General features: G+C 44.2%; 1 protein-coding gene across 7 annotated transcripts in view; it reads right to left on the bottom strand.

Moving 5' to 3' along the window:
• The window catches only part of SLC39A11 (solute carrier family 39 member 11), a 551,900-nt gene that overhangs the window by 492,051 nt on the left and 34,284 nt on the right, over positions 1-25,565 (bottom strand). For 4 of the 7 annotated variants that reach the window (XM_029599264.1, XM_029599267.1, XM_029599265.1 and 1 more), the window contains one exon: positions 1,628-1,786. In XM_029599264.1, coding sequence (XP_029455124.1) covers positions 1,628-1,786 — 159 coding nt within the window. Of the gene's footprint in view, positions 1-1,627; positions 1,806-25,565 lie in introns of all 7 variants that reach the window. The other 3 variants (XM_029599262.1, XM_029599266.1, XM_029599263.1) reach the window with 1 other exon arrangement.

The following is a 25,565-nucleotide window of genomic DNA, read 5'->3' as shown; positions in this document are numbered from 1 at the left end:
ACCCTTCAAGAACAATTCTTACACAGCACCTACACAGCTGCGACCGTGGTTACCTATGTTCTGTGGGAATATAAATTATCCAGCCCACAGTAAGCACATGGATGCGAAGTCTTGCAAAAAACAGGGAGAGGCACGAAGGGACTATGGATCACCCCTTGCAATTCCAGAACTGAGGCTCCCCACCCCCCAAGAGCACTGCCAATGTACCTCATTCCTGCCACGCAGCACCCCCTGCTCTTCCAGTATTGAGGAACATACAAAGAAGGCTTTATCTCATCTGATGTCTGAACAAATTTCATACTCAAAGCTTCTGGGTTATGTTCACTGTTGCCCCCCCCTCCGGTTATACATTTTCTATAATAAAGGACATAAGAACACATTTAAAAAGTACCAGTAAGTCATGCCCCTTGTAAAAGCTTGCCCTTATTGCAAGCAGGCAAGCCTGGGAGTGCAGGGGCACTGCGTCACTGGAGGATGCTCTGCCCCGGTGCCAGTGATTCCCCATGACTGCGAATGTACTCTCCTATCCTGGAGGCCCGCAGTAACTCTCTCTGTATTTACATCCTAACGACAGAAGGATTAATGCTCCACAGTTGCTGTGCCACCTTTGTTTTCGAAGAGTGAATTATGTATCTGTGCGAGAGACTGTGAAAAGGTCACATCCTACACAGTCTAGAGACATATGTTCTTTCCAAAGTGAAAGTTTCAACTTTCTTTTTCAGCGGGGATTTCTGGCTCAGACACAACTATCTGTGATCTTCCAAGCTTTACAAAATGAAAGGGGAAAGTGAATTTGTTTTATCTTGCTGCTTCAGAAGAGTGGGGATGCCAGCTGGCTACACTCCCCTCACCCCCCCCCCCCCCTCACCCCACTCGGCTGGTTCAGTCCTGACTTTCAACAATAACTCACATGAAACCCAATATTTAGTAAGTATTGGTACTGAGGTAAAATACAAATCTGACGAAACCAAGTTACCACAAGTACTGTAATGTGTAGAAGAGATGCTTATAGTATATATTGACCAGTCATAATAGGCCATAAGTTGTCAACATGCCCAACATGGGTCCATGTTTCGAATGCTGGACCCATGTCGGGCATGTTGACAACTTATGGCTTCAGCGATTTTACAAGCTAAGTTATATGAACTGCATGAATATGAAGTACACATATTGCAAATGAAAATACCAAAAATATTTTCACACATTATTTCGGACTTTGACCGATGATTAAGAATAAGGCCAATCATCTAGCAATGCTGCTTATAAGATGAAGCCTATTATGACTGGTCAATATATACTATAAGCGTCTCTTCTACACATTACAGTACTTGTGGTAACTTGGTTTCGTCAGTCCTGACTTTACCACCTCTACATGCAGACTTGTAGATTTACTTTTCTTAGTAATATAAGCGGCACCCAGACAAAACACAGTAAGAGGATCCTGCAGCCACCCAATCCCCTGGAGATATGGCACAGCACAGGCACTGAGCTGAGATCCAAAGATATTACCACAAAGAGACAACGAAAAGCAGTTAGAGAGAAAGCACAAAAGAGGGTGCTAGACAGCAAGAGGGAGTGTGAGAGAGAGAGAGAGCACTAAGAAAGCATGCACAAGAGAGTTACTCACCAGCAGTGGCAGCAAATAATCAGCGAAGTACACAAAAGCTGCTCCCAAGGTGAAGCCGACAGCTACTGGGAAAAACGCAAAGGCTCCATAACTTCCCGAAGAATCTGCCATCTCAATCGCAGGTGCCAGGAGCGACCAGTAGGAAGCTGCGAGCATAACCTGCCGCACAAAGAGAAAACTGAAATGAGCAGTAGGTAGAGTCAGATTTGCAGCATCTTTCACATTAGTGATGCATACCATTTAAAAGACATTAGCATCCTAAAAATACACTTTGAGGTCCTGTGAGGAAGTATACAAAAGGCTCCCTCAAACCACTTTAAAACACAGGCTAGAGCCATCTGCTCCGGTCTGCCTTAAGGCGCAAACCCGCAAAGGATTTTGGGTCCCGGGAGGATCTCTTCCTAACAGTATAAAGGATCAGGGCCCGGAAGGCTTAGGAAGGACCCAGGGAGCTGCTTCAAGTCCATGGTATGCGCGTATGGGGTATGTATAACTGTTTTGGATGATTAAAGCAAGGTGAGCTACTGTTTTTGTTTTTCTGTTTCTTTGAAGTCCTGTAAATAAACCTTTGTTCCTAACCACAACAGCAAAGCCAAGCTGTCTTCCTTGGCTGTTTCAGTCGCCATGGCCGGCACAAAACACTACAGGTCCATAATCAAAGGGGTTTGTCTAAGATTTAAATATCTAGCCCCTTTAATTGGATACATTTTATTCAGCTAATTCATTAACTGGCTAAAATGTATCTGGAAAGACTGGAAGCATTCTGGGCAAGTTAACTTAGCGGGATAACTTATCTGGCCAACTCTGATAGTCAGAGTTAGCTGAATGCATTATTTGGCAAAACCTGGACATGCCTAAGAGTAGAATTAAAGTTATCCAAGTATGTGTAACCACCTATATTCAAAATTAGATAGTGGCTAAGTGCCAAAAATGAATAGGTTTTAAAATGTTTGCATGCTTGTAGGCCCAATCCTCCACCCCTGACCCCAATAAATGCATAAACGCATGTTTGCTTATCAAAAACAGTACTTTATGAAGGCAACAGGATGAATTAGCCATGACAGGTGGATGATGTCATCCCACAGCACTCTCTAGCTCAGCAGAACTTTTAGATTCTACTGAGCATGCATGGGAGCTTCCAGATACAACAGGCATCTATCCTCCTGTGTCATCATTGAGGGGTCTGCTCCCAGGCGAATCGGCGAGCAAAATGATGATGAGATAAGAGAAACATGGTTGTTTGGGACAGGCCGGTACAATGAGAATGAGGTGGACTCTGTCCTTGAGCACTTTCTGTATGTTTTTTGCCACTAACAGAAGAGTTGGGAATGCATAGAGGAACTTTATGTCCCATGGAATCAGGAAGGTATCCGAGACTAGTCAAAAGGCTGCCTGAGTGGATGAAACAGAACTCTGTTACTTTCCTGTTTCTCTCCATGGCAAATAAATCAACCACGGGACTGCCCCAAAAGTTTAAAAGGTCACCCGCTAGAGACTGGCTCAGCGACTACTCCTGAGGAAGACCCAACTGAGGTGATCCACTAGCGTATTCATGGTCCCCAGGAGGTAAGCCACTTGTAACGAGGCTTCATGGTTTATCACCCACTGCCAAATCAACTGGTTTTCCTGACAGAGGGCCCAAGAACCCATGCCCCCCTGCTTATTGATAATAGAACATGGCCACTTGATTGTCTGGATCAGAATTCTTATCCAGTGAAGAGATCTGAAGAAAACTCTGAAAGCATTCCAAATAGCTCTCAATTCCAACAAGTTGATGTAAAGCTGACTCTCTGCCCTGAGCCACATTCTTTGAGAGTGCACATTGTCCCATTGTGCATTCCGCAGTCTTCAATGAATGCCTCGGTACTTATTATCATCTGAAATGGCAGGAGTCTTAGCAGGAATCCCATCTCCAAAGCATTTGCGTTCATTCACAATCAAAAGAATGACTTCATCATCCAGGTTATAAAGACTGTCCTAGAGATGGACCGAGTCAGTTGATCCCACTGCAGGCGGATGCACCATTATAGAGATTTCATGTTGAGGCCCACAACCACTAGAATGGCATACCCAGTGGCTTGAGAGTGACAAGTCAGAGGCTAGGAACCTTAGTCGGAAAGTTCTATTGATCAGTAGGAATGCTCTCTTCCATGCTCCGATAAATTTGATCCATAGGGTTGGAAAAGGATTGTTATTTGCAGTAGTTGATAAATCCCAAGGACTGGAGGAGGTCTATAGCTCTGTCTCAGGAGTCGAGAACTCTCTCTTGAGACAAGCCCATCACAAGTCAATTGCCCAGATATGGAAAGACACAATGAAAATACAAAGAAACGTTGTCACCATCAATAAACACTTCATGAAGACCCTTGAGGCTACTAAAAGGTCGAAAGGAAGGACTTTGTAGTGATAGTGAGATTCGTCCACCACAAAACAAAGCAACTTCCAGTGGGTCTCAAGCCTCCTGACTTCTTGGAAATAAGGAAATATCAGGAGTAGAATCCCTGGCCATGCTCCTGAGGTGAAACTGACTCAACTGCATTTAGGCAAAGTAATAATTCCATGTCTGAATGAGGTTGAACTGCTTGAGGCAGGTCTGCATTGAAAACTGAATGGTGAAACAAGCACTGAGTGCAGGAAAAACGCAAGTGGTAACCACAATCCACAATTCTGAAGACCCAACAGTCCTTGCTGATGCTCTTCCATTTGGATAGAACTGTTGGATACTGTCTCCGACTGCAGAATCCAGGACCTGTGACTGCGGGATCATCAAAAACTAGGGCCAGGCTTTGGTTGGGCCTGTGGTTTCTGCTCTGGCTGAGCCATTCCCTTGGGCATCCTTTTACCATAAGTTATTGTGGAGGCAGAGTGGTTGTGGCCCTGTATCTCTGGAAAGGCCAGAAAAGGTGTTGCTGATAGAAGGGCCACTTATAAGAGAAGAAGTGATATCTCAGTGTTGATGGCTGTTCTGTTGCCCCCGACAGAAATTGAATGGCCACATATTGTTACCTAATTTGTGCAACCGTATCTCTGACCTTGTCACCAGCACATGGAATATTGGCAAGCTTCTCATGGATGTCCTCCCTAAGGCTGCTAGTCCAAAGTCAAAATCAAGCCATGCAAAGGGCTACAATGGCAGTGGCCAACGAACGAGCTGCAGTGTCAAAAAATTCATAATCAGGTGGCATTGACATTCTTCTGTGTCCAGTAGAATCTGACAGTAAGACTCCTGCTCCCCTCCAGGAAGAGTATCAGAGGTTTTAGTTTCTCCACACAGTCATGTAAGTATTGCACTATATATAATTGGAAGATCACATTTCTAGCACTGAGCATAGATCTATGAAATACATTCTTTCCAAATCTGTCCAACAATTTCAGGTCCTTTCCTGGAGTGGTGTTGGAAAAAAATGATTTCTTGGCTAGTTTCAAAGCCGATTTGACCACCAGTAATTGATGGGGAATTGTACCACTCTAAACCCAGGAGACTGTTGAACTCTGTACTTGAGGTTGAGTTTACAAGTGACTGGAAAGCATGATAAAGGATTCCCCCACATCTTAAGTTGGACGTCCCGCAGGATCTTATAAATGAGCATGGCCGCCAGCTCTGCTGGGGTCTCCAAGATTTTCAGGGTACCAAAGACATCCATTCTGGGATCCTACCATACAGTGACTTCCAGCACCTTGCCATTCTAACCAGGAACTTGGCATTAAGTGAGGTCCTCAGGTAGGGAGGAGTGTTCGGGGGGCAGGGTGTCAGGCAGTGGGTCAGACAATATCCCGTTAAACCTTCTTCCTCAGATTCATAGGTGAGGTAAACACTAACCCAGCATTCCAATACTGATGAAGGCGATCAGGGTTCATGTCTCAGACATCTCGAAGAGGAGACCTCTCTGCAGGTCTAGATCTCGGAGATCCACCACGTCAACCTCAAAGGTAGGCCCAGCTACCCTGCCAATAGAGGAGATCAGGGCATCCGGAGTGGGAACATTTGCAGGTCCTGCCTGAAGGACTTTGGTGGGAGGGACTCCCTTGGGTTGTAACACTGATAGGTTAGAATCAGTGTAACATGCCTTCTCTGGAACAGTCCATCAGGGAGGTAATGAAAATTTTCACTAACTCAGCAACTTGGTCCATGAGCCGCTGTGTCCTCTGGGCTGGTGCTGGGGAAGAAACATCCTCTTCCTAGACCAGGATCAGTTCCTCTTTCTGTGATACTCCCAGGGGTCTCAACAGCTGCCCTGGTAGATATGAGGGGCAAGATCGAGCATATCAGATCCAGGGAATTCAGCCAGCATCAGGAGGTCAGAAGGGACCCTCTGGAGGTCTGATGGGAAAAGGTGAGAAGGCAACATTGGAATCTTCCTAGCCAGAAAGGAGAAAGGGATTTTAATGGAACTTGCCTGTGCTGTCCCTGGATCACAAGTACCTTTTAGGGAATAAAAAGATGAAGCCATAGGTGTAGGATGCCAAATATAATGATCAACAGTCTTTGTTACAATACAAACCGATGAAGGATCATTCACAACTGGTCTGTATTTTAAAACAGCCCACATCATCAGCTTTCATAGCTTCTGCCATTAGAAAATATTGGCATGTGCTGGCATTACATGGGGTATTTCAGGAACTTCCTCTAACAGCTATGTCACATGGTTCAAATATACGGGATAAAAGTAGTGCATTTACATTTATTAGATGACACAATTTCTTCTACAGACTGACATCATCGCCAATGTGGGATTTGTACTTTTTGCCAAAGTATCAAAGAGATTCAGTTTGGCAAGATGCAATCATAGGTTATCGCATTAAAAGAAAATACCAACCAAATTGTCTATCAATTCATGTGGTATATGTGGTCATCTGCTCTTGTCCTAAATTGTATGTGGGGTGCACTATCCATTCTATTAAGGTGCATCTCACAGAACATAAATCTTGATTGAGAACAAATGTTTTAAGTGCACCTATGGTCCAACACTATGTGGACTTTGGTCACACTTTTGAGTGTCTGCAATGGACTGTTATTGAGCAGGTAGTACCAACAATACATGGTGGAGATATATAGTCACGTCTAAATTACTGTGAAGCATTTTGGATTTACACTTTGAATACAATAGCTCCATTAGTAATGAATGAGGAGTTAGACTGGACTGGTTTGATATGATCGGGCATTTTTTTTTTTGCAATCCGATTATATATTTTACTAATTTTGTAATTTATATTCAATTTCATCTAAGCAAGTCCAATGTGGCTTCTTTTTCAGCTCTTATTGCATTTTATTTAAATATATGTTTATGAACATCTGAACATTTAGGTGCGCTATTATGATAATGTCGATTAAGACTCAAATTGTTGGATCCAGACTTTACCAATACCTGACTGGATTCTTCCAGGTTACATGGGTTATTTAAAAGAATTGGATGCCATTAGAAAACATGAGCTGTTGAGCAAGTAACGCCTTTTTAAATAGTTGAGATTCATCACGTCTACACTTTTCCTCTGGACAGATTTCCCCTGATGAAAGATACCGCCTGAAACATGGCCTCGTTGGGAGGGCAGTAAGACAATTTTATAAGTTTTGTTCGATGTTGTGGATTTACAAATATAAAAAGTTAAAGGCAGCACTGTTAAGAGATTACCTCAAAAAAATTTGATTTCACGTTTTGTGGTGTGCAATATAGACTTTTTAATTGCTTAAAAAAAATTTTCAAAAAATAGAATTTTTGGAAGGAGGTTGGCAGTTGATGAGATACTGGTTTTGATCACCTTGGGGGGGGGATCAACCTGATATGAAACTAACAACCCTTTCTATTTGATATTTGTTCGATAATATTTTAGTCCATTTTTGGAAGGTTTTCAGAGGGTGTTTTTTTATACCATTTTGTTTAGAGTTACGCCTTCTAGTGGAGATTTTGTTTTTTGAGATGCATCAATGGCAGCAGTCCCAGATGTTTCGGTGATGCCAAGTACTTTGATGGCGCCAGCTGCACCAATTGCTTTATTTGCACAGAGTGTGCTGGTTGATTCGTCAGCATTGGGAGCATCAATGGTGGCAGATGTCTTGTCAGTGCCACATGCACCAATGGCACAGAGTGCGTCAAAAGCACTGAATACCCTATATGGCCTGCTCATTTGAAAGTGGATTTCTCTGAAGATGAGTGGCACTTTTTGCCGGAGACCTTAGAAGGTCAGGCAACATAGCATGGAGGCAGGGTGCTCCAGCATCCCATGCTTCTTCAATTTGTTCAACCCCAATGACCCAGAAGATCCAGAAGGGCCCAAAAGAGAAATAGATTGATTCCTTCCTGGAACCCAACAAGCAGGAGGAAAAGTGGTGCCTGTGTTCAAGGGCTCAGTGGAGCTGGACCAACTTATAGACTCTGTTCTTCTGCACTCTTGGAGATAGTCTGCCACAGTGATAGCAACTGGCAGAATTGTAGTCAGGGCTGAGGCAGCAGTAGCAAACCACATGCCCATCAGAATGGGACATGATCTGACTGCAATCAAAGTCCCAGAAGCACTCAGGGCAGAGCCTTTCCCTGGCATCTTGATTCTTCAACCCTTTTTCTTTTTGGCACTGAAAACTGCTGTTGGGGAGCTGCTGATGCAGGGAAAAATGGTGGAAAAAAGTGTAAATTGCAAAAAAACTCTGGAGAGAGAGAGTAACTGTCCATGCTGCTGCACAGATAAAAAGACTGAAGAGGCTCACAAGGCAATACGCAGGAACTCCTATGTATGCTCAGTAGAGTCTAAAAGCTCTAATGAGCTATACAGAAAGGACCGTTCAGTGCTGTTGGATGACCCCACCCACGCGTCATGGTTAACTCAGCCCTGCTTGTCAATGGAGGAAAACAGTGACAAGCATTGTGTCTGATCTCCCCCTCCCCTCAAGCCCCCTAAAAATAGTAATAAAGTTGCAGACCTATCAGCCCGAGAGCCACCCCCAACTCATTACTCTACCCCCGCGAGTTCTCAAAATATCTTTGCCTCTGAGCCCCCTCCTCATCCCAAACCAAAACCCTCCTACCCAACCCCGAAAACCCCCAGGGCCACCAAAATCATGGTACAAGCTTCCAGTGTTGCTGTCAGGATAATACTCTGGATAAAGTAGTGTGGTTGCCGTGTTAATTCACTTGACTGAGAAATAAAGATTAATAAATAAAACAAATACACACACACATGCATATATATATATATATATATTTGTAAATATATACTATTATATTATTATTATTACTATATATACTATTTTATTGGACTAAATACATTTGACTAGTTTTCTAGAGCTAAAACTCTCTCCTTCTCTGACAGCAACACTGGACACTGCCGGAAGCATGACATCGTACCATGCTCCTAGTGACCTATTGGGTTTGAGGGTGCGAGACAGCTTGCAGGTGGGGGGGGGGGGGGGGGCTTCAGGAGGGGATCCAGAGGCTATAGTGAATTTCAGAATTTAGGTAGGGACTCCTTGGATTGGTAATGCCGTTATGTATAAAATATTTTGGGGGAATTGGAAGGGTTAAGTCAGACACTAATGCCCACCTTAGTTGTAATCTTTTAGCTGTGTGGGGGGAGGGGAGAGGCGAGATTATAGGCCCTCGGTGGGGGTTTTTTTTTGGGGGGGGCTATATTTGAATATAGTCTGTTAAACGCAAAGTTATCTGGAAAACGTTGCCTCGATAACTTTAATCGAGTATACTGAAGGGCAAATAAATATTTTAAATAAATAAATAAATATTCAGTGGGACATTTATTTATAGGTTCTTCAATTCCAGAAATTTCCAATAAAATTGTTCAACTTCAGTTCACATAAACACATTCATAAATAAACACGTATCACAAATCACAAACCAATACAAAATTCAGTGTGATAAAAACACAATAAAATGACCCCCCTGAATGTCACTAACGACCTATCTGGCTAACTTTAGCTGGATCAGTTGTCTGTTCACTGCTTTTCTGAATATTAGCCTTTTCAAATTTATAAAGTAAATACAGGGCAACAGAAAATATAAAGGTGGTATCTTTTAATTGGACTAACTTAATACAAATCTTGAATAGTTTTCAGGAATTCCATTCCTTTTCTCAGGTCCAAACAGAATGAGGTCAGAGCAAAACATTACAAAATGTACAAAGGAAAATGGAGACTAATTTAACAATATCTTAGAAATCAATATTGAAAGTGGCTTGTCCAGCTACATCCCAAACTTAGGGGGTCATTTATCAAACTGCGGTAAGGCGTTTTCGCATGCGTTAAGGGCTTATCGCATGCGAAAAGCCCCGTTTTCGCATGCGATAGGCCTTTTATTGCATGCGATAAGCCCTTAACGCATGCAAAAACGTGTTTACCGCATGCGATCGCACCATATCGTATGGTGCGATGCAAATTACAAAAATGGGAGGAGTAGGGGCGGAGAGTGGGCTGGGTTAGGCTGGCTGCGAAGAGGTATCGCACAGCCATAACGCTAATTTTAACAACACCTCTTTCAGATGCGTTAGGCTGTGCGATAGCAGCCGTGACCATGTGATGAAGTGTCTTCGCCATTTGCGATGTGTCCCTAAGGCTTAGTTTAGACAATTTGAAGGCTCCAGAGCCCCGGGGGGAGGGGGAGAGAGAGAGAGAGCGAGCGAGAGAGAGAGCCTGGCCAGAATAGCTGGTTGACTGCAGGAAATACTTGGCACTTATCGCAGAATATGAACTGGTATCGCACTAGCTCTTCGCACAGGTATTTATCGCCAATTGCGATAAATACGCAATTAGCATAAAATACGCCCCTTTTCCTATCGCGTGCGGTATTTACCGCATTTTGATAAATCCAGGCCTTAGCCAGACAAACCACAGGATTAAAATCCCAACAGCCTGACCACTCCAGATATAGTGGATCATTTGAGGTTATTGTCTCATTGTGTAGAACTAGGGATAAAAGGTTTTAAAATGGCTGACTTCTTACAAGAAACAGATGGTGTATTTTCAAGAGGAATGTTTTTTGCTCCAGAATGTGAAGGCTGGGGTCCCTCAGGGATCCTCTCTATCCCCAATGCTTTTTAATACCTATCTGTCTCCGCTGGGATGACTGGTTTGCTCCTTTGGATTTGTCCCATTTTTTTGCACAGATGATATACAAATTTTAGTAGCTTTGGGGTCAGATCCGATAAGAATTTTACAAATTTGTGAGGACTGTATTTCTGCAGTGAGTGACTGACTGAATCAGAATGGCTTAGTTCTAACTTCTGAAAAAAACTGAAATTTTACAAATTGGAGAAGACCTACAGAAATATCATCTGTCGGTGATGAAATGGCATTAGTTAAAGGTGAACTGCTTGATGAGGACTGGGGTTTGGAGAGACAAATTGTGAAAGTCATGCAGATGGCGTTTATACGTCTTGAGAACGGCCCGGCAACTGAAGTCTTTCTTAAAAGTATAGGTACTGAAATCAGTAGTACATGTACTGATAATGAGCACAGTAGATTACTGTAATGGTATCTACTGCGGACTTAATGGATCACTAATGAGACATTTACAAATCATTCAGAACATGGCGGCTAGGGTGGTATTAGGCTGTTCAAGACATGTCTCTGCAGCTCCTTTATTGGAAAAGCTGCATTGGCTTCCAATAAGATCTAAGTGTAAATTTAAGGTGTTAGCCTTAGCTTTCAAAATATTGAAAGGTAAAGGTCCACCGTACTTACATGGGCGATTGACTTGGCAAACAGCAAGTAGACTACAAAGATCTCAACAGCAATATCAGGTGCAATTACCACCAGTAAGGCTTTTTATCATGTCAAGCTTTGTAATAAAGATATTCTCTATAGTCATCCCCAAGATGTGGAATGGGCAGCCTTTAGCTCTTAGGGGAGAAGAGGATCTGTTAAAATTTCATAATAAATTAAAACTTGGCTAATGACTAAAGGTGACAACTAAAGAAAGGTCTTTGGAGATAAGATAAAAATGAAATACAGAGTAGCTCAGCCTATGTATATTACAGATGTTGGATATTTTATTGATTGTTTTATTTGACTGTTGTTCATTGTCTTGGACGATTTATTTAAATCAGTAAGGCGGTTTATAAATAACTTTTAAATAAAAACAGCTAAAATATTATCCAGACAAGTCTAGGCCATGGCAGGGGCGTTCCAGGGAAGGGCAGGACTGGGCTGGGCATCCAGCCAGATAAACGTCGATTTTCAGCATTATTTGGCTGACACTGCCAGATTAATTTAGGGCTGCTGGAAATCAGTCCTAAAATGAGCCGGAAAAATGCCTTTGCATGTTGATCTCATTCTTTTCAATGGAGAGAGCGCCCAAACAAACACACTGTGCAGACGTACCCAGAAAATTTCAGAGCAAAAAGGAACACGCGGACTCTCTCTTTGAAAGCTGGTGCAAAGCCCCTAGGAAAAAGGTTCCAGGGTCTTGGGCACCATGCGAATTGCCCTCTCCCCCATGCCTAGTTTCAGTAAATCACTTCAAATCAGCCATCATGTCGCTTGAAATAATACCAAGCAAATAAAACGCCAGCGTTCTGGCGTCTTCTGATTAATCTGCACCCGCAGTTCAGAAGCAGGAAGTAAAGAGACAGCCTAACACTGTTTTATGACTCAGTTCGGGGGGGGGGGGGTTATTTTGGTTTTTTACACACCAAAGCATTAGCAAAAGGACACCACATGGAACGCAGCGGGAATATTATTGTGCAGAAATGGCTCTTTTGAATTCAGTTCACAAATACAATGGCTCATGAGTGACAATCTTCAGCCACGGGACCGTCGCATAAAACGTCCCCTTGTGCCTCTGAAACCAAAATCCTTTTTAATAAAATCTTTTTCATTGTACTTAACGTTACAGTGCTGTTTGCAATATAAGTGTCAAACAACACCTTTTAAACTCATTCCCCCACCACCACCTTTATGTTATCATTTGTAGGTTTCCCTTTTTTTTTTTTTTATGGAAGCTCCCTGGCTGTTTGAAAATGTAATTGCATCCCCATAACATTATTTAGGCTGTTACTGGGAAAAAAAAAGGTCACATGAGTTCTTCCACTTCCCTACCACTATGTCTTAATAAAGAAATTTCATTTCATCCTCACAGGAACACCCGATATGTACTTACAGAGTTGTAAAATTGTTATAAAACAAGTCATTACCCATGAAATAACATTTTGCTGTCAGATGACTTCCTTAGGCTGTAAAAATGTAATATCGCCAAAACCCTCCCTCACACACACACACACACACACACACACACACACACACACACAGCCTGCCCCATAATCATTTCTTCCCAATTTTAGTGTGCATGAAGCCTGGAAGTCAATGGTCGGGAACCACAGTCATCATCAAAGCTCTTTACCTTATTAGCTGGGCCTGGTGTGTTTTCCCAACAAGTGTCCAGTGACAGCTGTCACTTTTACAGCTGGGCCAAATGCGACTGGCCGTGGTAACGAATCACTAAAATGATGTAAGCTAGTGTGTAACCCAGCTGGGCAGGGAACAAGGCGGTGCATGTTCCTATGGACCCTAACACGTGCAACCCCGGCGCACCCCCCCAGATGTTGCCATGTCTCCATGGAGTGAGTCCACTGCCAGTCGACACTGAATACTTTATCCCAGGCAACTGCACTACACGCTCAATGAGGTTTTAAAGCGAGTGAGCAGCCACTGTGGCTGCATGTTCTAAAAACCTCATGGCCACGTGGAAGAGGACCCATGTTCTCTTTGAGAGCAATATGGTCGCAGGTCAGGGAACCTCTACACCTGATTCCTTTATCCAATTTCTGCATAAAAACATAAGGCAGCATCAGCATGCGCTCGGATATTAGCAGCTGGTGATAGCACCCCCCTCCCCCCCCCCCCCCATGCGCTTCTGTGAGACAGTGAAGATATCGTACTGTACGGGCTTCTGATCACAGAGAACAATGTACACAGAAGCGTCCTGTGAACGTACCAGCATGGACTTCTGATCGGAGCGGAACACACACATGGAAAAGAGAGAGAAAATGCTCTGCCCATAGGTGGCAAATGTGAAAAAAAGAGTGAGAAGGGAGGCTGCACGTGATGGCTCCCTGAGGACAGCCAGATCCAGAGGAGCAGGCATGGGAGGGAGTGCACACAAGGACAACAGATTTTATTAAAGACACACAGATTGCTCCCAGCTCTCTCGCTCAGGTCCAGGCTTCTGCAGAAACCGTGCACACCGTTAAGTGCAACTAGATAAAAAGGGTCAAACACAGGGAAGATTTAAGAGCACACATAATGGGCAGCCTTCTGCGGGAGTGCTGTTGCTAAGCACCCTTCTCTAGTGTCGGCACTGTCACACAAACAACTTCAGTAGGTAGTCACTGGCTCCAGCAAACAAAATCATGGGGAAAGAACAGTGATAGATAGAGCGTAGAGCCTTTAATCTTGAGCCCCACATCTGAGAGAAAAGGAGAATCCGGCATTCTGAGCACGTCCAGAGCAGGTACGAGCTCTTCACACCATTTAAGTGTATACCCTAGTCACCCATCCAGGAGTACAGCAGGAGGCTTGGAAGCCGGGGTTCAAATCCCACAGACACTTCTTGGGCAAATCATGTTACCCCTCCATTGCCTCAGCTACCAACCCAGGGCCTCATTTGCAAAGCATTTTTCCCCATATAGACCCAAGAATGAGAGAAAAGCCACGGTAAATCAGGCCCTTAGATTGTGAGCCTTCTGGGGCAAAGGAAATACCTACGGAACCAGAATTTAATCTGCTTTAAAGAGGCTGACGTGGGTTTTATTTTTCTGCTAATCTTACTGGGTTACTTGGTTAGTAGCCCTTACCACCCACGTGGGAGCGTTTGCTGGTAGGTAGATCCGCATGGTCGTTTGGTTCTACTTCAGTGTTCTCGATAGAATTCTATATCACACGATTCCATGCCAATTAAACGGATAACATGTTTGTTCCCATTTATATGTTGGATTGAAGAATTATTGTGCTGCCATACAGTGTATCATGTTCTTTTTATGTTCAAGTTGTTGTTATATATGGAAAATTCAAATAAAAATAATATAAATAAATAAAGTGGCCGACCATTCACCAAGCACAGAATATAAACTTAAAGATGGAAAACACAAAGAGCCATGTGCCTGTGTGTGTGTATGTGGTTTTCTCGCTTTAAGTGATGATTTACTAACCGGTTTCTCCCACTAGGGTTTCCCTGGGGAAAATGCCTACTACATACAGCTCCTAAACGCTGACTTTTACAGGGGACTCAATGGGCACATCCCCCCTCCCCCAGCCCCATGTCCTACAGGGGCATGGAGGCAGAATGCAGCCTGCTCCCTAAACTCAAAATTACATAACTGTGGGGGGAGGGGGAGGATGTCTATTTTCTGTGTGGTCCTTGTTTCTGAAGGCAGAGAGCCAAGTAAATGCCTATTAGTTTGTCCTGAACTCCATGGGGGACTGTCATTAGCGAGTTCCCATCTACTGCTGGAGCTATTTTTTTTTTTTTTATATTTAAATTTTTATTAAGACACAGTAGTATACAATCAAACAAACCATGTGCATGAAAATACCCATAACTAAACGGTTACATCACGTGAAATACATGTAAAACAGAAACGCCGTATAGCAACATGAGTATGGATGTATAAAATGTCAATACAACAATCACTGAAACAATGCTGTGTGTCATTTTAACTCTGCACGAGGCATTTAAACCCTGTCCCCTCCCCCCCATACCCTCTTCATTCCCCTCGCGATAAAGGCTGAGGTGGTTCATAGAAACTAGGTATGGGTACAGAAAAAATAAAATATAAACTTCCACAAAGAGACACAAAGAGATAAGTGACTGTAGAATTAGTAAAACAGCATGGCATTCTGTGAGATTTTCCAGTCTAAAGCTCCGATTTCCAAGAGCAGAAAGGCGACCAAACCTTCTTAAATCGTCCAATGGATTTGTTAGAATGTGCGGTCATTTCTGCTAAGACATATAGTTTCCCCATTTTACTTTGGACTTCACGTAAAGTAGGCAATGAAGTTGTTTTCCATTTCCGTGCAATTTCAATTCTAGTAGCTGTGCAAATGTATTGCACCAAACCAAGTTCTGGCTGCTTACACAAGGGAGAGGAGACATCTAGAAGAGCCAGGGAAGGAGAGAGCAACATACGGGCTCCCGTCATCGGCTGTATCCACTCTTCAACCTGTGTCCAAAGTAGGTTAACCTGTACACATTCCCACCACATATGGAAGTATGTCCCTACAGTCTGACAGCCTCGCCCACAGAGATTAGGTATGGCAGAATTCATTCTATTTAATTTCGCTGGGTAGTAATGCCAACGGAATAGCAATTTCAGGGAGTTTTCAATCAAATAAGCCGCTATAAGCCCCTTACCCATATATTTAAAAATGGTCTCCCAAGCTTTTTGAACAAAAGTGTGATGGAGGTCTTCTTCCCAGGCCAACATAGGGGCTTTTTCATAAAGACCTCCCTCCCCAATAAGGTATATATAATCAAAAGCAATTTCATGGTATGGTCTGCCTTGCAGCATATTGATTCAAAATCCGATTTTCCCTGTTGTAAATGGCCCTTAAGCAGCGAGGACTGGGCATAGAGTCTCAATTGAATATATGGATAAATATCCACATCCATTAAATCATATTTTAACTGTAAGACCGAAAACGGGATCAATCCCCCAGTGCCCAAAAGCTGTTGCCAAATCTGAATTCCTTTTTGTTGCCAACCGAGAAAGGCTGGGTTTTCGTAACCCGGAGAGAAGGTGTTATTTGCATATAGATAGGTACTGTGATGATATTCTCTTGTGCCTTCAAGTAAGTGCCCTTGTGCTGTCCAGAGGTCCAGAGGGATAGTCATTGTGGGGGGCAATATCTCACGTAGTGGCATTAACCACGTTTTTATGGGTTGCCAGATAAGACTGAATAAAGGAATGGCTCTTAATAGTTGCTGACTAAAATGGACCCAAGGTTTAGGATTACTCTTTCTATGCCAGTCTACGAGCAACCGGAGCTGGGCAGCCAAATAGTAATTTGCTAAGTTGGGAACCCCCAGATCTCCTTGGGAACGATGTTTGTACAAGGTGGTGCATGCTATGCGAGGTTTTTTCCTGCCCCAAATGTAAGACAATTTTCTTTTGTCAATACAGTAATTTCCCTTTCAGTACTGCAATCGGTAAGGTCTGGAACAAATACAGAAATTTAGGTAGCACTGACATCTTAATGGCAGCAATTCTACCTATCCACGATATACTCTATCTGTTCCATTCCTCCAGGTCCCGAGAGATCTTAAGCCAAAGTGTGTCATAATTTAATTTAAACAGATCTAGCGAAGCGCTAATGTATACTCCCAAATATTTTAATTGTGTGTGCGCCCATTTAAAGCGGAAATGGGATTTAAGTTGTAGCACCAGATTAGGATGTACGATGATATTAAGGATCTCTGATTTATCCCAATTGATCCGGAATCCAGAAACCGCACTCAAACGTTCTAGTGCCGAGGTCAAATTTGGTAGGGTTAATTCAGGATCAGTTAGTGTGATCAAGACATCATCTGCAAAGTGAGATAAGCTGCTGGAGCTATTTAAAGCTACATCTCTATTCAACACAAGCAAAAAATAGTGGGGAAACCCTTCATCTCCCTTCTCATCCATTAGAAAGAGCAACCAGAAATGTCTGACTCAGACCCTGAAGGAAGGGACAGAATCAAAACCTGCAGTCCAGCAAATCATTCCAAGAAACATGCACCTCACACCCAACCACACATATGCAGGCATGAAACAGAGGGCACACTGTGTGCATGCAGTGTGCACACGTGTAAACCAAGTCCCATGTCCATCCACACACAAGCAAATACATCTACTCAGCTTTTGTTAATACACGTGCACACCTCAAAAGTCATAACCTAGGAGTGTCCGAGTGGTTACAGCGGCAGGCTGTGAACCATGGAAGCTGATACACCTTGTGACCTTGGGCAAGTCACTTTGCCCTCCACTGCCTCTGGTACAAGCTTAGATTGTAAGCCCTCAGGGGACAGAAAGTAGCTAAGATAGCTGAATGCAGTTCATCCTGAGCACAGGTTTGGAAAGGCAAGTAATTACATTTAAAATCCTAAACCCTACCCCCACATGTAGTCATCCCTGTATCTTATCTCTGTAGCCACTCATCAATAGCCTGTAGGCATGCAGCTTCTCAGATGCCCTCCAATCTGTACAGATCAAAAAAGTATGTACGGATGCTAACATGCTATAAAAAAAAATACATCCATCTTCCACTGCAGATATACTCCCACTCCTAAATGTCTCCCACGCACACTAATTCTCAAATATATATTCCCATATCTGCCCACACAGTGCACTGTGACAAAAAGCACCTTCAGCAGTAAGTGCACTCTGAGCACGAAGACAAATGCACATTTCATCCAAAACATTTTTCTTACCATCTCAGAAACTCACTGACCTCCCTTTTTCTATCCCTCCCCTGTTTGGCAGAACACACCGAGATGGACCTTTCCCCCCCCCCACCCCATCCTGCCCTGCCCACCACTGACGGAAAGGAGCAAAGGCTGGGGGCCCACAGTGCTCACTGCCGGCAGTGCATCAGCAGCGCGGCAGGCTACGAAACCTCCGCGCCATTCAGACCTACATCAAGAGGGGCGCATTCAATGCCCCAGTAAGAGATAAGGGAACGGAGGCAGCCTATTCCTGGACCCTGGAGTAACCAGAGCTGGGAAGAAATGCACTCTCTTTGCAGAGGGTCACCGGGAGTCACAGAGCAAGCCCTTAACAAAAAAAAAAAAAGCAATTCACATCTCTGCAATTCTTTATCTCTTCTCAATACAAAGAGAGATGCCAGGGTACAAGATATTGGTTTCCTAAAATGCTGTGTGAGAGTGAGAGAGGGCAGATAAGATACATGGAGTACATAACACAGGGAGGGGACTAACAGCACAGACAGAGCAAGAACAAGGAAAACAGAGAAGATCCAGGCAAAGGTGACCTACACGAGACTCGAAAAATATTTATAGAGAGACAGAGAAGGACAGACAGACAGACAAGGAGAGATGATAAACAAGTACCAAACTGATTAACTTTCCACAAAATTGCACAGCACACAGAGCAACTCCAAACGCAAGACGCCAGGACAGCTCAGAATGCATGGTGCAGACAACTGAGATTTAAACCAAGCTAAAAAGCTTAATAAATAGTTCTCTCCCTCTGAGAAACCATCCTTCCAGATGGAATCAACATATCACAATCACAGGGATGCCCTGGGGACGAGCCAGGGTCTACAAAAGGTAGGAGAGATACCAACAGGACAACCTTATATTCCGATGCAGATTTTCCGGGGATGAGCTGCTCCTTTTGTTAAAAGGGAATGGAGCCATGTCCCCGTCCAGGAGAAGCAGTTAAATATGTTAAGGTTTCTTTAAGAAAAACAAAGCTCTTCTGTGCACAGGAGGCACTTGAAAAACATTTGCCATAAATTATGAACCCTACCCAGGGTGCAAAGGCCACATTATATTATCCTCAACTCTAATCAAAGTCAGTAATGCGCTTCTATGCCAATTAGGCTAGAAAATACTTTATTAACACCTGCAAAAGAGCTTCTTCTCATAGATAGCAATACAAATCCTATTGCATTAACTAAGAGATTCCAACTAAAAATATCACAAAAAGTGTCCATCATGAGCTTTCAAATGTCATCATTTCACTGAAAATTCTCCCCACTTGTGAAGGACAGCACTTTATATGCTTCACAGGCAAGTGACAACCCCCCCTCCCCCCAGTGACAGGGCTTCCCAAACCTGTCCTAGTGACTCTGCCCCTCAGCCAGCCAGGTTTTCAGAATATCCACCATGAATATGCATGAGAGAATTTTGTTTACACTGGAGACCAGGTATATGCAAATTTCTCTCATGCTTCTTCACGGTAGATATCCTGTAAAGCCTGACCCGGCTATAGGGGTCACCAGAACACGTCTAGGAACCACTAGCTTAAGATGTGATTCCTAATGACCCAGGTCACTGGCTTTTATTGCTGACACTGCACTAGCAGGAGAAATTAGTCACCTCCCGGCAATTAGCAGAAGCTATTAGACATTACACTAAAAGAAAAGATCCCTGGCTCTGATCAAGCTGAAATCCCAAAAGGGGAAGCAGAAAACTGTCAAAAGCCAACCCCACCACCACCACCTGCCCCACACCTCAAAGAAATACTTCTCCAAATAGAATCCCAGCATGCACTGCCTTCAGAACACATCAAAGATGGACACATAGTCACCTCTGGGGTTGATGGCCTGCCTTGCAAATGATTTCAGCACTTGGGCACAGTAAGCATGCTTTAAAAAGGGGAAAGAGAATATTATCAGCCAATCACAGCTGTGCAGGGACGTCATGTGACTTGCCTGAACTCATGGACAGACTGGGAATACAGACAGTCAAGTTCATCCTCACCAGATCACTCCTCCTCTCAATATCAATGAAGATACATCATTTGTAATCTACCACCAGGTCTGTCCTTGTAAACAACAGGCAGGACCTCACCAATTTATCCAACAGACTAAACTGAAGAGTAGGAGTCTACATTTTTAAAGTCATTTTGCTGTCAAGTGAATTTATCTCAGCCATCGGTGCCGCTGGGTATCCACTGTTTTTAACTGCCGACCTCTTAAAAAAAAAAAAACAATCACTGTCGAAGCAAGTTCAGCTGCGTTTGTCAAGGCAAGTACCACCTCCAATGAACTGGAAACAGCAAATCAAAGAGCAAAGTCCAGCAGTAGAAGACGAGGAACGGCTTGAGAGTCATTCCTCAACCTGAGCTAAAAAATAATTCTAGACCAAAAATAGACACAGTTGGGCTCTCCAGTAAGCCTCTTCAAGAGCTGAAGAGGTTACTTTTTTGTTCAACAAAAGATTATTTTTCTGCTCTTACCAGTCAATTTGTTAGTCTTGTGCCATGCATTCCTATGAGACATAGTCACACCTTCCCGATTACAGATTAGAATTCTAGACACTTTATTCAACATAGTTTTTGTGCCTTATTGTGAACCGTTGTGATGGCACCCGCTTAACGACAGTATAGAAAAGATTTTAAATAAATAAATAAATAAAATTATCAGAAACAGAATATTTTAGAGGAAGGCCAGAGGAAATCTGAAAACACCTTCAACCCAGAAGAAGCCTTAGGACGTAAGATGTGGCATATGTCCTACTTTACAGCGCAGGATTCACATAATGTAAGAATGGCCTCTTTTGACATCATACACATTCAGCTCCCAGATTTAATGGGTTTTCACACAAAACATGAAGGCAAGAGGGGACGGGTGATTTCCACAGAGCTCGATCAATGTGCAACACTCCACCATCAGATATGTCAAGCGTCAAAGAGAGGAGCAATAAACCCAGTGGTCTGGGGCACTTTCTTCCACGACCTCCAAAGACCAACTCTGGATTGAGCTACATTGCACCCAGGCTTCCCAGGAGTCACTGACGTGAGACATGAAGAGCTCAGACCCCACACTGCAGGCAGCAGCATCCAGATCCAGGAAGGCCCAACCTGCCAGGCAAACTCACTCTCTCTCTCTCTTCCTTCAGCTTCCCCAAAATGGAAAGAGAGAAGAGAGAACAGCAGCACATCATCTGCTCAGACATTATCCACATGCAACCCACTGCTTTCTCACCCCCACCTTTCAATACAATGCTAATCTGCTTTCCCAGTGTTTAGACAGTCATCAAATTGTTTTTGGATTTGTCTCCTGGAAAGCTAACTTTGTTAACCCAGGGGCTGTCAGACTTGATTTCTGCTGCTAGAACCTGATGTCTTCCAATTTAAAGAGAGGTTAAATAAGTTCAGCTTCCCTTAAACTTGAAAAGCGTCATCTAAAGAACTGCGGCACAATTCGCCAAATGCATTATCTCGCATATTTCAGGGTACTGATCATGTAAAAATGCAGCTCTTATACTCCATGGAGATGCCTCCATCCTTCAGCTATTCCTGTTGCATTTAATAAAGAGGAAAACTGCTCAATGTTACAAGTCAGGAATAAGAATTATTTTCCATCTTTCTGGAAAATCTGATTACACCCAACCACTTAAGTGGAGTTTAATGGGACTTGGGGTCCAGAAAGTGAAACTTAAAGGAGGACATTCAGAGGGATCCAGCCACCTCATTACAGAGTTAGGAGGCTAGATCAAAGCCTTTGAAAATGTAACTGTATTGATCAGCTAAATTGCTGGACAGACCCGGAGGTGGGGAGAAGAGGAATGTTAGCCAATTAGTGCCAATTTTCACTGATAGCCAGTTAACAGAGGCAGCCAAACCTATTCCCCACTTCCCTTCCCAAAGCCCTGATCTAAAAAGGCCCCTCCCCTACCTGAAACTCACATCCTCTTCGCCCAGAAGCTCCACTGTCAAAAACAAACCCTCCCCTGATCATCCTATGAAGCCCAGATGTGAAAACCAACGCACTATTCCGGCACCCCCCTCCCTCAAAGCCGTGCCATATCATTTCATTCCCCCAGAGACCAGGGGAGGGTGTGATTTTCACATCAAGACTTTATGGGGGAACAGGGACGGTTTGAAATTAGGCGAATACATTTTTTGTAGCCGCTCACTGGTCTATTTCTAAAACCCCTTGAGTGTCTGACTAGATTTTAGCCAATGAAATTAAATCCAGGCGAATTATCAGTTAACCTCAACTAAATCAGGTGATCGAGGCTTCATGAAAACAAACCCCTTAATGACCAGCACTACCACGGATGTGCCCGGTACATCACAACTGTTTTGTTAACAATGTGGACATGTGTGTGTGTGGGGGGGGGGGGGAGGGGGGATGTCACATGGCGAGCTGATTGCAAGCAGATGCTTTAGCCTGGAGCTCCTCTTATCCCTGATTATTATCCTCTCTGATCCTTCCTAAATCTGCAACTAGAACTGCTTATAATGTTGAGAAAACCCACTAAAGAAATCTCTTCCTGCTTTCTGGGCGGATCAGGCAAGCAAACCACAGAGATCTGGCAAGAAAGTTGCCTCTGAAAAGCCTGATGCTGCAGTAGTCCCAGGACTCAGACGAGGAATGGCCCTACCTCCTCCACGCCATCTGATACCAACAAAATGCTTCAGAAAATGTTTTCAGAGTCTGTCTCATAAACTTAGCTCTAATAATCGATGGCAAAGTGGGCGTGGTCGTCAAGAAGGTTGCTGAGGTAGAGGCCTCCATTCAAGAGAACTCTTCTGGGATAAATGCCACCCTTTACTCACGTACAGGAACTGGAGCTTTTGCTCACTGGGGCCCGAAGCAAGATGCATCTGCTGAATGGGGACAGAGGAAAAATATCAGGGTAGTGGGCCACCCAGACGGGGAACAGGGAGTAGATCCGATGGTTTTCTTCTCTCAGTGGATCCCTGAAGCCCTCTGTCTCTCTCTCTGTGAAAGTGGGGTGAGCTTGCTGAAAATCGAACGAGCACAGCATGTGCTTGCACCTCCTCTGGGCCCAGGGGGGTCATCCCTGCACAGGTAAATGCAGTTACATTATTATGCAAATAAAATGTGCATCTTAGTTAAAGCTGGATCCCAACGGGAAATTACAGGCAAGCATCATCGGACCATGTTCTTCCAGGATTTTTCTGTGCCGCGCCACACTAATCAGAGATATTTCATTCTGGAGCATCGAGCATGTGAAGATTACTGCACAATTCTTTTTTTAAGACTATCGACAGGCAAAATAAATGTAGTTACAGCATTTTAATTAAAACCGCCTGTTCCAAAGAAATCTACATTCCATTGTGTGCCTGCCATGGAAGCCTCCACCGACTGTCTCCAGCTCTGCCAGACAAATTCCCTTCATTATGTAAATGCCAGTAGGAAAGGTTAGTGAGCAGAGGCATCCGCCAGCGAAGTGCAACAGTAATCAAACATGGCAGCTCCCTCCTATCAGACCTCACGAGGCCCGATTAAGAACCCAACAGTAAAAGGGCCTTAAAATTCTGATGCCTCATAATTCAGCTATGAGGGGCAGAAAGCTGTATGGGCCCCTTTCACAGGGGGTCTTCTAACGGGCACGATTTCCAGTCTCTGCCCTGATATACAGAGCTGAGTTTTTGGAGCCTTGGGAGGATTTCTCCCCAAAAGGGCAGAGGCTAGAAATTGTTCCCTTCAGCATGTGGAGGGCACTACAGAAAAACAGAGTGCACTAGTCTCCCAGCTTAGGGACCTGGGACAGGAGTGAGGTGCATGGCAGAGCTGTGTGTGAGGGTCTCGATATTGGAACAGCTGGTGTACTGCAGGGGAGGAGTGAGGTGCACCGGTAAGAGCTATTTGTGGGGGATCTCAGTACCGGTATAACAGGGAATGCTGTTGGGCAGGAGTGAGGTGCATGGCAGAGCTGTGTGTGAGGGTCTCGATATTGGAACAGCTGGTGTACTGCAGGGGGGGAGTGAGGTGCACCGGTAAGAGCTATTTGTGGGGGATCTCAGTACCGGTATAACAGGGAATGCTGTTGGGCAGGAGTGAGGTGCATGGCAGAGCTGTGTGTGAGGGTCTCGATACTGGAACAGCTGGTGTACTGCAGGGGAGGAGAGAGGTGCACCGGTAAGAGCTATTTGTGGGGGGATCTCAGTACTGGTATAACAGGGAATGCTGTTGGGCAGGAGTGAGGTGCATGGCAGACTGGTGTATGGAGTCTCAGTAGGGGAATAGCAGGGGGAGCTGTGGAGCAGGGGTGAGGTGCGCTGGCAGATCTGTGCATGGGGATCTCAATACAGGGTAGTTGCGGGGCATGACTGAGGTACACCAAGACCTAAAAGAGTGAAGATTCTTGCAGGCAGACACTCCTTTTGACCTTGCGCAAGTCGCCTCACCCTCCGTTGCTTCAGATACAAAACTTAGAGGGTCATTTACCATGCCATGATATTTCATCGCAGAAGGACATTCCCATGATATTTCCACCCCCCCCTCCCTGTGATATTTTTTGATGAAAAAACTGCAAAAAAAAATACTGCAAGGAGCCTGTGAAAAACATGCAATGGCGGTCCCCTTCACAAAGGGTCTCCATCCTCTTAAGGGGCCACCAGCGGCTTAAAATGACCCTCCTCCCACCATGAGAAATCTCCCCCGCAGGTCTTGTTAGATCCTCGCCCACCCCCTGCTGCTTCTAGAGATGGCCCAGCAGGGACATAAATTTGAAAAGATTTAAAACTCGTGCAGTGACACCCTGCCCCTCCCACCCCCACCCTCACACTTCTCATACCCCTCCCCTTTCCAAAAACATCTCCTCCCAGTTCAAACACCCCTCCTCCAGTTCAAACTCAGCCCCCCCCCCCCGATCCCCCTTCCTTAGAAGAAAACCTTGGTGACTAGTGGGGACCCCACCCCCTAACCCACCCTCCAGACCTCTGAAGAAACCCCTGGTGTCTAGTGGGGCTCACAGCAGGCATTCCAGAAGGGGGTTTCGAATTGGGGGGGGGAGGGCAGAGGGTTTGAAAAGAAGGTGACTTTTTGGAAAGGGGAGGGTTTGGGAAGGATGGTGGAGTGTTGCCGAATGATTTTTAAATCTATCTTTTTTTTTAGACTTTTGCCCCTGCTTGGCCGCCTCTAGAGGCGGCGGGGGAGGGGGAAATCTAACCAGACCCCACTGGGTGGGGATTTCTCATGGTGGATGGAGAATTTTTTTTGGCTGCTGGTGGCCCTTTAAATAGCAGATCCGGAGTGTCGGGATGTGCATTAATGCCCTGATGATCCAGGGAAAAGTTAGCTACACTTTTTGATTTGTAGTTTTCAGCAAATAACGTGACTCTGGCAAGTCACATTATTTGATTAGCTTAGATTTAGGTATGCATGAGTTGCTTTGCATGCATTAAACAGTTTATGCATGCAAATCACATGCAAAGTAGCTCATTTTAATTGGGGCAGGTTTTAGGCCTACACATTGCGTAATATTGCCGCTATATAGGTAGATGGCATAATAAACGC

The sequence above is a fragment of the Rhinatrema bivittatum genome, chromosome 4 (assembly GCF_901001135.1).
Source record: "Rhinatrema bivittatum chromosome 4, aRhiBiv1.1, whole genome shotgun sequence".
NCBI classification, from domain to species: domain Eukaryota; kingdom Metazoa; phylum Chordata; class Amphibia; order Gymnophiona; family Rhinatrematidae; genus Rhinatrema; species Rhinatrema bivittatum.
Note: the sequence above shows the minus strand (reverse complement) of the source record. Positions and strands in the feature narration are given on the sequence as shown.